This window comes from Arachis hypogaea, chromosome 5 (genome assembly GCF_003086295.3).
Source record: "Arachis hypogaea cultivar Tifrunner chromosome 5, arahy.Tifrunner.gnm2.J5K5, whole genome shotgun sequence".
In the NCBI taxonomy this organism is placed as follows: domain Eukaryota; kingdom Viridiplantae; phylum Streptophyta; class Magnoliopsida; order Fabales; family Fabaceae; genus Arachis; species Arachis hypogaea.
In genome coordinates this window covers 100,820,021-100,833,907 of record NC_092040.1, presented here as the reverse complement: position 1 = coordinate 100,833,907, position 13,887 = coordinate 100,820,021, and the positions used below count along the sequence as shown (strand labels likewise).

At 30.8% G+C, this 13,887-nt stretch overlaps 1 protein-coding gene across 2 annotated transcripts; it reads right to left on the bottom strand.

Moving 5' to 3' along the window:
- Positions 1 to 5,476: 5,476 nt before the first annotated feature.
- LOC112799804 (uncharacterized) lies at positions 5,477 to 8,304 on the bottom strand. Of its 2 annotated transcripts, none has more exons than XM_072236551.1 (4): positions 8,025 to 8,175; positions 7,854 to 7,925; positions 7,188 to 7,469; positions 5,477 to 6,057 (listed from the first exon to the last, which is right to left on the bottom strand). In XM_072236551.1, exons 3-4 carry the CDS (start codon positions 7,459 to 7,461, stop codon positions 5,714 to 5,716), a joined length of 618 nt encoding a protein of 205 aa, XP_072092652.1. In that variant the 5' UTR covers positions 7,462 to 7,469; positions 7,854 to 7,925; positions 8,025 to 8,175; the 3' UTR covers positions 5,477 to 5,713. The 2 variants fall into 2 exon arrangements, with proteins under 2 accessions (XP_072092652.1, XP_025697605.1); XM_025841820.3 differs by having other exon boundaries at positions 5,512 to 6,057; positions 7,847 to 7,925; positions 8,025 to 8,304.
- Positions 8,305 to 13,887: the final 5,583 nt, after the last annotated feature.

The following is a 13,887-nucleotide window of genomic DNA, read 5'->3' as shown; positions in this document are numbered from 1 at the left end:
GTTTCTTGTAGTGATTGTCCATTTTAAATTGCATGTTGTAGCTACCCTGTGATTTAGGATGTTTTATTTTTGCTTGGCATAGTTAATTAAATCTCTTTGTGATAAAGGATTGTAATGTGTTGGATATTATTTGCTAATTGAGTTTTGTTTATGTTGGTGCGGAATTTACAACCACAAACTAACCGGCAAGTGCACCGGGTCGTACCAAGTAGTACCTCAAGTGAATGAGGGTCGATCCCACGGAGATTGATGGACTAAGCAACAATGGTTGATTAATTTACTTAGTTAGACAAACAGAAAAGAGTGTTTGAGTGTTCAAAAGCCTTAAACAATAAATTAGAGAATTAGAAAGCAAGCAGTAAATTGATGTGAATAATATATGGAGAAAGCAGTTAAGGTTTCAGAGTTATCTATTTTCCAGATTGACTTCTTATTAATTTATTTTAATCATGCAAGATTTAATTCCTGGCAAACTATATATGACTAAACCCTAATTCCTTAGACCTTTTTAGTCTTCTCTAAAATTCATCAACCGCCGATTCCTTGGTCAATTAATTCCAATTAGAGGGTGAAGTTCAATTCTAGTTATATGCCACAGAAATCCTAATTACCCAAATATAAGAGGATTATATGTCACGTATCTCATTAAATCCAGATAATTAGAAATTTAGGAGAATATGTTTTCAAGCTGTTGTTCAAGTAAAGAGCTTTTCCAAGTTATACAAAAACTCAATTAGAAAGAGGGTCACACTTCCGTTCCACCCAATTTCATAAAATAAAGAACGAAAACAATTCTTGAATTATATGAATCAATACATGAATTAAAATAGAAAAAAAACAAGAGAACCAATCTATATAATAGACAGAGCTCCTAACCTTAACAGTGGAGGTTTAGTTGCTCATGGTTTTGAGTGAAAACTAGGATTCTGGTAAACTGTAAATTTGAATGAGGTACCCAAGAAGAGAAGTTTCTTTTCTCTTTTATATATAATCCTAATTAATTTAAAATCTATTTTCTAAAACTAAAATAATATCTTTTCCTATTTTAAAATAGAAATTAAAGTTTTAATTAAGAATCAATCAACAATCTGTGCAAGCCTTGTAAGCGTGGGGACCACTTGGCGATTGAAGGGGAGCTTTCGCCTAACTTGGTATAGGTTACACCTTACTTGAGTGGCATAGTGAGAAAAGGCACTTGATGCTCATAGCTTGCGCCTTACTTGAGTGAAAGGTGCGCCTAACTTGGAGTGCCTTCTCCAATATTGCGTGCTTTTGATGTGTCTTGCGCCTAACTTGAAAAGTCTCAAGTTAGGCGCAACCTTGGCAGTATGGTTGAAGAAGAAATATGGACTATTATATATTGTTGGAAAACTCTAGAAGTTAGCTTTTCAATGACACTTGAATCACTTCAATTGGACATTTGTAGCTTGAGTTATTTAGGTTTGAGTGCAGAGAGGTCAGGGTTGACAGCATCATTCGCCTTCTTCTCTTTTTCTACAGAAACTCCATCAAATCCATCCAAATGCTACCTAAAATAAACAGAATTGCATACGACTCAATGTAGCATCCATAGTGGCTAAAAGATAATTAATTCTTAATTAAACTTAACAATTTGAATACAAATTCACTAGGAAAAGATAGGAAAGATGCTCACGCATCATATGTATGTTGAGTGTAAATGCCAAGTTGCTTGATTGAACTGTTTTCCACACTTAGTATCTGATTTAGATCCAATAATGCACATTATGGTTGATATGGTTGTATTCTAAGACACTTGCTATTTAGATCATCAAATGTTGAACTTAATGTTGTGGTATTAGTTATAAGAATTACATCGGTATTATTATAATTTATTGTTGATTTGTTGTTCTGAATTTCTGTTAATTGGTATGCTATTTGTAGACATGACGACAGGTACAGGTTCTATGGATTAGGCTACCAGTAATGGACGTGGCCATGGTAGAGGGAGAATTTCTTCCGGTACCCCCTTGAAATTTTGGATCCTCTTCCTCAACTCCGACTACCCCAGTGACATCACAGGTTACAGGTTTGGCGGACCAGCCGTTCATCATGGTCCCTAATCCCAACTTTGTGCCTTCGTCTACAGCGACGTTGCCACCTCTTACCGCTCAGCAACCCGTTGCCACAGTAACGCTGCCTCCAGAGATGGATGCCGCGGTCCCGGAGTCCTCTCATGGAAGTGAGGCAGTTGATGTCCCTCCATCATCTCTCATTGTACGGTTGACTATTTGGTCTGATTGCGGCACGGGCTAAGTATCACTTTGAGTCTTATATATTTCTTGTTTATTGTTAATGCTGAAAGTGCCTAAAATTTAATTATAGTTTAGTGAATTTATGTTTGAATGGCTGAATGTGTTTTCTGTTTACTGATTATGGTTATTGCTGAAAGTGTCTGATTATTATTTCTTCTTTAGTGGATTTAAATTTGGTTGCCTGGTTAGTATTTTCTATTTACTGATTATGGTTATTGCTAAAAGTGCCTGGTTATTTCCTTGTTTAGAAGATTTAGGTTTGAATGGCTGAATGTGTTTCCTGTTTATTGGTTATGGTTATTGTTGAAAGTGCGTGGTTATTGTTTATTGTTTAGTAGATTTAGGTTTAGTTGCTTGGTTTGCGTTTCTTGTTTACTGATTATGGTTATTGCTAAAAATGCCTAATTATTGTTTCTTGTTTATTTAATTTAGGTTTGAATGGCTGAATGTGTTTCTTGTTTACTAGTTATGTTTATTGCTGAAAGTGCCTGGTTATCATTTCTTGTTTAGCTAATTTAGGTTTGGTTTCCTAGTTAGTGTTTCCTGTTTACTGATTATGGAATTGCCATATTGTGATGTTTGTGAATTGTTGTTAGGTTTGCGCCGAACAACAATGCATGTACTCAGGAGATGACCAATGTCATCAAGCTGATTTACGATCATCCCTGGCCCAACTACAAGAAGATCCCTGTTGAGACAGAGGGCGATGGTTTCAGAAATAGGCGGTAATTACTTTTTTTTAGTTTCAAACTTTTTTTAACTAGTTTATATCTTCTATTTTAATTAACCAATCTTAAAGTTTCTTTGTTGCGGCTCCACTTTATGTGGGATACTAAGCACAATCTTACTATCAAGATGTTTGACCACAGAATGGGTCAGTGGCTCCAGCAGATACTGGAAGATGTTCGTAAGGGGCGGGACCACCTGACGACTTGGATCCAACCAAAAATAAAGAAGGCTTTGTTAGTTCTTTGGGAGATCGATGAGGGGTTCAGGCATCGGCGTCTCACCAATTGAGCTAACAGGGCATCAGTCATGTCGTTGAAGTATACTGGTGGCTTAGCGACATTCATGAAGACTAAGGTCGGACTGGTATGTAGAGACTTTAATTTTGTTAATAACTTAGTTATATTCTTTTACATATCATTACTAGGCATCCTAATCATATTGTTTCAATGCAACATGTGTAGTCGAAGTCGTTGGATCACGAGGCGACATTGGCGGAGACGTTCAAGTATACTGACACGCCGAAGGAAACAAAGCAAGATTTACTAATTAGCGGTTTTAGAACCATTATGTGAGTAAACATACATCTGATCTTCTGGTATAAAATTATTAGATATTAACTGTATATTTGTCGTACTAATCACAATAACTTGTGTTACACGGGAGTACTACACACAAATATTAGAGGTCGCAACTCAGCAGTCTCAGCAAAGTGAGGAAGACGATGTCGATGGCTCTGCAGCTTCAGTCGTCAATCTCGATGCAGTTTGGCGCGAGACCGCCTCAACGCCGTACAAGAGCTGCATATACAGACTAGGGTCATTCTTCGCTAGTGGCCTCCGCACATCCATGTTGAGGCCGTCGTCAGGCTCTTGCTACCAGTCGAGCCATCAAGCCTGAGGAAGGCATGGATTTGAGGCTGCAGGTGTAGGAACTCCAATGCAGCCTTCACCAATTGGTTTTTCGAGATGGTAATCCGAAGGTAATTACCGTCGGACAAAAAAAATCCGATGGTAAATATTTACCGATGAGGTTTATCCCATCTGATTCGTTCTGACGGTAATTCTAGTACTGTTGGATTTTCATCGTTTTTCCGGAGGAAATCTGCCTATATATATTCAGGAGTTTTCTTGTAGTGTTTTGAGTTTTTTGATATTTTATTTGAATCCAAATAAGGAATATTTTTTTATTGATATTTATATTTTAATGTTAATGAAGAATAAATAAACAAATAATAAATCGAATCATACTGGTATCATATTAGACTGATTTTCAGACACCAAAAAATATTAGACTAATTTAATTTATTATGTTTATCCTGTATAAATAGTAAATCAAATCAGACTAATTCAATTTATATATAATGGCTATCATCTAATTATCTTAATTTGATTTATATAGATATATTTAAGATATGTCATGTAATCAATTTTAATTTTAAAAATATATATAATTTTAAATTTTATTTATTTTATTAACGTGAATTATTCTAATTATAAATTAATTAATTTTTCAGTAGCTTATTTAAATGATCACATGATACCTCATGTCTCGCTTAACCGACTTGCTTCAAGATGATATCACTAGATTCCTAAATATGAAATAGGATTGCGACAGTTCTTGTCTTGTAAGACAAAGCATTTGATGGAACTTTTTAAAGAGAGTTCTATCTTATGGAGCTTTTTCTATCATTTCATGTCTTGTTTCTATCTTTTGTTCTTTTCTTTGTTTTTTTTTTTTTTTTTTGTAGCTAGTCACAAAAAAAATATTTGAAGTTGTTTTACAAATATAAAAACTCTTATTAGTCATGAATAAATATATCATAATAAGTTGGACCACATTATAAATACTTTTAAGCAGTTCTATTTGATGAAACTTTTTTTTGAGAGCTCCATCAAATACTTTATCTTCTTGTAATCATTCTTTTTGTTGTATTCTCAATTATATATATATATATATATATATATATATATATATATATATATATATATATATATATATATATATATATATATGACGCTTGAAAATTTTGATTTATCTGTGACAATTTCTTAAAATTAATTGAAATACAAATTAAAAAAAGTGTTTTCTTTTGAGAAATATAATACACAAATTCAGATGCAACACGTATAGTTGTTTGGGTTCTAACACCGACTCACTTTAGTATATCTGCATAGTAGTTTTGTTCATTCACATTATCAAACTAATTAATAGCTTTAGAATTTAAAATTTAATATTTAGACATAAAATTAAAAAAAATTAATTAATATATATTAGCTGAAAAATTAACTCTGAGAGTAAAATTTAAAAATAAAATTCTAGCTTTGTTCCTATTAGAAATTTCACGTCAATTAAAAATATAAATGTTATAGTATAAAACAATTCTTATTTTGAAAATATTTTCTAATCTCAGAAATTTCACGTTTCAAATGTCTAGTTCTAAACATGAGAGAAGTGACCCTAAAACAAAGGAAAAATTAATGCCAAAGCAATAAAATTTACCAGTACTATTGTGACAAGAGTTTATTCTTAGAAGCACTTACAAATTTCTCTCCTCAATTAAACATGCTTGCAACATAGAAATTTTTCAAGAAACGAACCAAGGGTAGAATAATGAACAAGTGTGCTTGTGTGCATGTGTCTGAAAAATGAGTAATAATCAGAAAATTACAAATGTCTTATTAAGCCATACATAGCATCCCTTGATTAATTGATCACATGATGGAGCAATTATCAGGGTTTGATTCATAAACAACCCTGTAGTTGCAAGCTGGGGGATTACATGGCACAACATAGCACCTTGGACAATTGCACCATGGAGGGCAATTAATGTAAACCGGTTGCGGTTGTGGCTGTGGTTTTGGTTGCTCTGGCGGTTTGGATTCTGGCTTAGTAGGAGGCTTGGGAGGGGAAGAACAACAGTGACCACTACACTTGGGACTCTCACATTTGATGCAAATGTTGCATTTTCCATCACACTTTGGATTGTTGCACTTGAAGCATATTAGGACACACTTGCATTCACACTTTGGCCCTTGACACTTGGTGCAATGATCGCCTATCTTGTCAAAATACAAATACCATCAAAGAATGGGACAAGTTTATGACAAAAACAAAACTAAATTTAGTCATAAAAAAACTTTCCCATATCACTTTAATCTCTCAAAAGGACATGTTTGTCATAATAATTTAATCTTGAAAAAATATATTTGATCTCTCACATTTCTTCTCATAGACTATTTGATGTCATATTTATCTCTCAAAGATAAAAAAAAATGTAGCATTTATCTATTAGATAAAACTAATCTCACAATTTTTTTAAAGGTTCAATTAATATCACAAAATTTTTGAAAATTAAATTAAAGTTACATGATAATTTAGTAAAAAAAATAAAAAAATTATACCAAAATATGAGAGAGATTTTTAATACATACACAACTTTCTTTTTATAATATGTTTTGTTATATATATTTTATAAAACGAAAATGTTTGGTAACTAAAGAAAATCAGGCAAAAACAGCCATAACTTGCCTTATTTAGCATTTATTAATTGTTGCGACAATTAATGAATATTAAATAAGACAAGTTCTGGCTGTTTTTTCATACAAATTCTCAGATAAAATATAAAGTATTTATTATCTTACCAATCTTAAACTTATTAACTTTGACACATATAATAAAGATGAAATCTACTTTTTTTTTATCTCTTTCAATTTTAAGACAAATTAAACAGTGGTGTATTAGACTGCTTTTTAATTTGAATATGGAAGTAATAATGGGGATCAAAGTAACAGAATTCGGACCATGCGAGTTTCTTCTAGCTAAATAGACGGTTCGAATTTTCACCTACAAAAAACACGGAAGGTCCAATTTCTTTTTTCCAAAATTTAAATTTTTTCAATCTCAAATTGGACCATGCGATTTGATAAACAAAATTTTTAAATCAAACAAATTCGCAGAATTCGAGTTCTACATCCCCACAAATTTATCTTGTACCCCATAAATCTACATCCAGGCAGATCACACACAAGACTTCTATAACCATAAAATTGAGCGGTATTAGACATCATAAAATTTTCTATATAATAAATAAAAGAGTGAATTAATAGATACGTCAACGAAAATACTCTTACAATAAGACATAGTATGGGAATAAAAATGAGATATTTGTGGATGATAGGTGCTCACACTTGGGTTGGCAGTTGGAGCATTGAGCGTGTGGTGGAGGTGGGAGACACAGAACAGCACAGAATGGCTTTTCTTCCTTCTTCTTTTCATCCTTCTTCTTCTCATCCTTCTTCTTATCATCCTTCTTTTCCTCTTGCTTCTTCTTCACCTCCTCGATGCTCACAACCGTTACGCACTTGAACTTCTTGTTCAATTGGTTGATCAGGTAAATTGTGTTGATGTTGTCTCCGGTCACTACCACGCGATCTTTCTCATCCCCTTCAAGTGACACCATAGTCACCCCTGACAATTCGTTCCAAAAACAAGTTAAATATCTAAAATCAATCCTTCAATACCACATGATATCTCTATAAATGCTATTTTATATCTAAATTTTGGTTTATCAACACGTATTTCAGTCTTATAGGTCAAGGAGTAATTCATCGAGACTTGAATTCTATTTAAATATCTGTCACTAGTTAATAATAAATTATTGTATACATAAATTGAGATTTGAACTTCCAATACTTATTTAAACGGATGAGTGAACTGACTACTCTACCAATACAAATGGGTTATTTTATATCTAAATTTGATATCCACTTTTAATGGCCAAAATTATACTAATTACTTTGATAAAATGCAAACTAAACTAAAGTGGATTGGTAAAAGATATTGACCTTGTACCTCTGCAGCAGTTTTCAGGGCCTTATTTCTGCATTTATCACAATGCATTTGGATCTTTATAACTACCTTTTGCTGCATATAAATTTAATTACGATTAATATATATAGTAATTGAAACACATAATTATTGAGAAGAAAAGAACGAAACATTGTTGATTAATTAGATTCTTACCTTCATAATGTTGGCTTAATTGAGATAATTAAGTAGCCTTGAATTCGTGCTGAGAGAGCTTCCACCACTAAATATAAATAGCAAGAGAGACTTGAGTATAGATAGATTTCTTGTTTTGTTGTTACTTGAATGCAAAGCAGAGAAGGAACACGAGAAAGACGTAGTGATGACAAGTTCTTATGAAGATTGCTTGGAATATTGCTGTTACACTGGTTAGACAGTGAGTCACTTTCAAAGATTGGAATGAAATATTGACGGAGCATGAAATTAAATATTAAACAAATGAAACTAGTATTAGCTACTACTTATAATAATATATATATTATTCGTCGCTAATGTGTCCATTTGGTTAAAATTTCGGGAAAAAGTTGCTTTCTCTTCATTTAAAAAAAAAAAAAAAAGCAGAATCTGACAGAAGACGGAGAAACAAGAGCATTGCGCATCTTAAGCATTATTATTAGTAGAATTAAGTGTTATTAAATTATATAAGTTTAAAATTACAATTTGATGTTGATACAAGTTGTAAGAAAAGCAACAGATCAAGTACGGAATTAGTTATATTAAAGGAGAATTTGAGAAGATAAAAAAAAGCATATATTGAATTGATTTTTAATTTCCATAATAAGAAACAGAGAATTAGTTGACGGAGAAAATAGCGAAGAAAATAAGGTTTAATTACTCTGTTAGTTCTTATAGTTTTGCAAATTTTTTAATTAGGTATTTATATTTTTTTCTTTTAATTGAGTCTTGCATCAATTTTTTTTTTAATTGGATCTCTATACTTTTTTTTTATTTGGGTCTATGCACTAATTTTTTTTAATTGAATCTCTATACAATTAAACCACTTATTGTCAAGAGGGATCTAATTAACAAAAAATTAGTACAGAGATCCAATTAAAAGGAATAAAAATTTAGAGACATATCTAATTGAAAATTTCGCAAAACTATAAGAACTAACAAATAATTAAACCAGAAAACAACAAAGGGACAAAGAAATTCAATTATACGAACTAATAAAATATTTAAATCTTCTTTTAAATTTATTTTTCATATCAGCTACAGCAAAACAAGAGTTTAGCGTCATTTGTTTTCACTGCTTAGCAATGATTTTAACTGGCGCTAAAAATTTTCGCGATGATTAGATAACCATTGCTAATTGGGGTGTCACCAAAGCATTTAATGACGGTTTTTAGCAACCACTAGTAAAATATTAAAATCACTCCGATAAATTGAGTCAATTTTTTTTTAAGATACTTGCTATTTGACGTATTTAATTTTCAACAAATAATTATACTCATTTTTTAATAAAAAAAATTTCTTGCATAATGAAAAATTGAATTCATTCATGAGTCAAAATGACATACATTAAAATTTTCTACACCAAAAAACTTATGTAGTAAATAATCTAGTTTATTCATTGTTTATTAAAATTTATAATTCATATACCGATAATATTAAGGAGATAATATTTAAAATTATTTTATATAATATAACATTCATAATTTTATACACATAATATTCATAATTATATATTTATTATCTTTAAAATTATATAATTATTCTAACAATAATTAATAAATACTAAATAAAACTACTTTAAATTATTCAAGATAATCTTTTATTATCTTCCAAACATTACTGTTCGTATATTTACGTAAAACTTAAATACTACCACACACAATATAAGTTTTCCATCTAGCCAAGCGCTAAGAAAATATAACATGTGGAATCCTTAAAAGCGCCAACGATTTTCATAATCTAATTTAAAGTTGAAAATTTGTAAACAATATAATGACAATATAAATGTTCAATCATTTTAAGGTGCATGCATGTGTAGAGGAGAAAGACCTAACTCTCATCCACGAGTTAAAATGTGCCTAAAAACACCCTGTACCAACACTTACATCCAGGAGCATAATTAAGAAAAAACACTTTTATGACCAATGAGGAAACCAGGTACAATAAAAAAACTTTTAGCATAGAATAATCGGGTTTAGCATTTTGTAACATCTCATGAGTAGATTTTATAAGCAAATTTTTTTTTGGAGAGCATGTTAATCATAAATGTGTTTTCTTTCTACAATTCCGTCTTGCTTATGTGTGTGGATAAGAGCGCTATGTAAAATATTGTGACACTAAAAGGATTTGAAATCATTAGAAAAAAGTTCTTTGTCACTATTAGTTTGAATAGATTTAAGGTAGCAATTAGTTTCTTTCTTCGTTAAACTCTTAGAATTTGTTTGAGTGACTTTATAAAAAAATATATTTTTTGAATGGTTTTTTTAAAAAAATTTTAAAAGTAGTTAAAATAATTTAATATTTGAATATTTTATATAAAAATATTTATATATTTATTAGTTATAATAATATAAAAGTAATTTTTTATTTATTTCTTGTGTTAAAATATCTTTTTTTAAATAAAAATTTTTTTACACATATAAATTATAATTTTTTAAAAAAATTATTTTTTATTTTTTGAATACTTTTGTTATTAAAAATTTGTTAAATATATTAAAAATAATTTTTTTTAATAACATTCAAACAAACACTTATACCACTAAAAAGCTAGAAAATCCTTAGCCTTACAGGATAAGAGATAAAGGCAAGTATATATATATATATATATATATATATATTGAAGACATCAACCAAACTCACATAGTACTGTAACCAGACCTGGAACATCAATAAAAACCAATTCCAAAGATGCTAGTAGGTATTTTGGGAATTAGGGAAAGGGAGAGTATGGATTTTACCTATACAAGAAACTTCACAAATAAACAAAGAATCCGAATCTAATTTATTAGAATAAGGAATATTAGAATGATTAAGAACAATTTCAATAATAACAGGTGAAGGGTGTCCAAGGCATTTATGTATGTCACAAAGCAAGATTAGCTTTGCAAGTTGCTAAAAAAATTGAAAAAATAGTAGTATCATAAAAACTGAAGGAAATTAAAGCAACAAAAAAATAGTAGAATCATAGTAGTATCGGACGATGAAGACTTTTATTATTTATAGAGACTGATAGCACGATTAAAGAAGCTCATTTGACGCCAATGAGTTATAACTCAAATGACAATTAAGAGGTTATGGGTTCGAGTCTTTTATCTTTAGTAAAAAAAAAAAAACTCATTTCACTGTGACGGAAGCTATGTAATTACTAATAATAGAAAGATTATGGAACTGCAACCAATTGGTGATGCGACCAATTTATTGACTGGCAGGAACCGAGCTAATAAGCTGAATTTTAGGGAGGGACTAAAAATTAATTTTGCAATAGATAGAAAGTAAAATAAAATATTTAATGGGGACTAAACTAAAATTTTTATACAATTTATAAAAAAAATTTGAATTTGGTGGGGCCATTGCCTCTTTTTATTGCATGAGATTCCTCCCCTGTTGCCTGGTGTTCTTGAATCGTTGGTGTTGATTATAGTAAATTTTTTATTTGTGGGAAAAAATTAGAGAAAGATTAAAGTCAAAGATTAGGTTTATAACGACATTGTAAAGATAAAATTTGATTGTGTTGTTATATTAAGTTAGTTTTGGTTTATCAATTACTAACAAATAGATAATCCTTAATAAAAAAGTATCAAAGGAATAATGCTGAAAAGTATAAGTCCTAGAAAGAAATAATAAACAGTTGTATCACCAGTATTATGACTCAATGAAGATTTTAATTTCGAACAGAATACTGTTGGACACCCATGGAGAATTGAAGCAAATAATTGGACATGGTTCTTTGAATATCTCCTTACAGCTAACACACATTTAATCTAAATTGAATTGGTAACATAATAAATTTATTAATGATGGGACATTGAGTTGTTGGACAAAATTGGTGTCCAAGTATGCTTATTTTTTATGACAAAATGGAAAAATACAAAAGAGAAAAAAAAAATTATAAATCGATCGAAGCACTTATACACTCATACAGATAATTTAAAAAGCTTGGCAAGACAGAAAAAAGAGGCAATTAATTAGAAGTCATCTTCTTAATAATCTCTTCGTTTGCATATTATTCATTTTTAGCATACGATGATGATATTATTTATGTTGTTACAGTAACAACTAAAGGAGAGGGCAATTAGTAGAGGCATAAGAAAAGCGAGGGCTCTTACACTATAAAAAATTTGTTAAGTATCGTTGGATTTACCAGTGAATTTAGCGTTGGAATAAATTTGACGGTATAAATTTTGTCGATAATTATTTATTGGTAGATTTTTTCGTCCGCGCTAATTACTGTTGGAAAATTTTTGTTGATAATGTTTATCTCGGTAAATCCGACAGTAATATATTATTTACTAATAATTAAATTAATAATTAGTGGCGGATTTAACCCATGATAAATCCGTCAGTAAATTTAAATTTTTTTTTAAACAATCCGATCCAATTTTCAATAACAATTTTAAATAATAATTTTAACAATAAAAAATAAGCCTTAATACAAACATAAATCTTACATATCAAATTTTGAAAGAAACAAATTCATCATACAAAGATAAATGACATATCAAGTCTTAATGAAAAAGTATCGTTCCTTAAAAAAGTATTGTAGAATCACTTATCCACATACGAACAACAAAATATTTAGAAAAGTATTGTTCCTTTCTACTTCTTATTTTTCTAAGTTGCAGATATTATAACACAAATAAATTCCTTTCAACAATTCCTTGACAAAATCATAAAGTAGCTCAGAAAAAAATAATAAAAGACAAAGTGGAGTGCAATATAACCTTGACAAAATCAGGAACCTAATAACACCAATTGATGATCATATCTATACCAGGTGAGATGCAACAACATCCAAGAAATAACCCTCTTCAATTTCTGCGTTTTTCAAACCCATAACAACTTTAATGACTTCATCTTTATCAGTTCGATCAGAAACAACTACCAATTAGCTGCAAAATGATATGAACAACACAAATAACATAAATATTAATTGTAAATAAGCACTATCCAGCATCAAAGTCAAACATTACAGTATAATAGAAGAAAGATGGAATTTAAGCAACCAAACCAAGATAAGAAGATAAAGATTCCTTCTACTCCTTTTACTCAGTAGTACAAGTCTCATATTGTGATATATCTTTTGTTGAATAAATCCACCATATGATTTCAGTGGAAAAGTTTACAAACGACAAATAAGTAGTTAATAATCAAGTGCTCTCTTCTTCTATGATTTCAAACACAATTGAGCTAAATTTTTCATTATTTTTCTTCAACATCAGGGATTTGATTGCCCATAATTCATTGTCCTTCCTTCCTAATTTCTCAATGAAAGCAACATATACACATACAAGAAATAGGGATTTCAATAGTTGATTTCCACTGATCATTTTTAATAATGCGGGTATCAATAGGCTTCAATCTTTTCCTTACAGCGGTGCCAACAGTAGTAGCTGGAGCGATGAAAATGGCAATGACAGAGCAACCAATGCGACGCAATGAGCACCAGTCAAGTCCATGCAGTCTTTAAACACTGTTGGTGGTAGTCGACGCTGAAGGAGGAGGCTCCCAGTAGTGATTTTGGGGGGGGGGGAGAGAGAGAGAGAGAGAGAGAGAGAGAGAGAGAGAGAGAGAGAGAGAGAGAGAGAGAGAGAGAGAGAGAGAGAGAGAGAGAGAGGAGAGAGAGAGAGAGAGAGAGAGAGAGAGAGAGAGAGAGAGAGACTACAAAAATGCTGAATACCATCAGAGGTTAGCGGCGGGTTTATCGGCGGATTTGGCAATAAATTCGTTGGGTATACAAGTTACCATCATATTCAATCTTTCGACGGTAAATTCGTCGGTAATAATTAGAGAGAAAAAAGAAAAATTGGCTTGATCATTACCGACGGATTTATGGGCAAAAAATTCG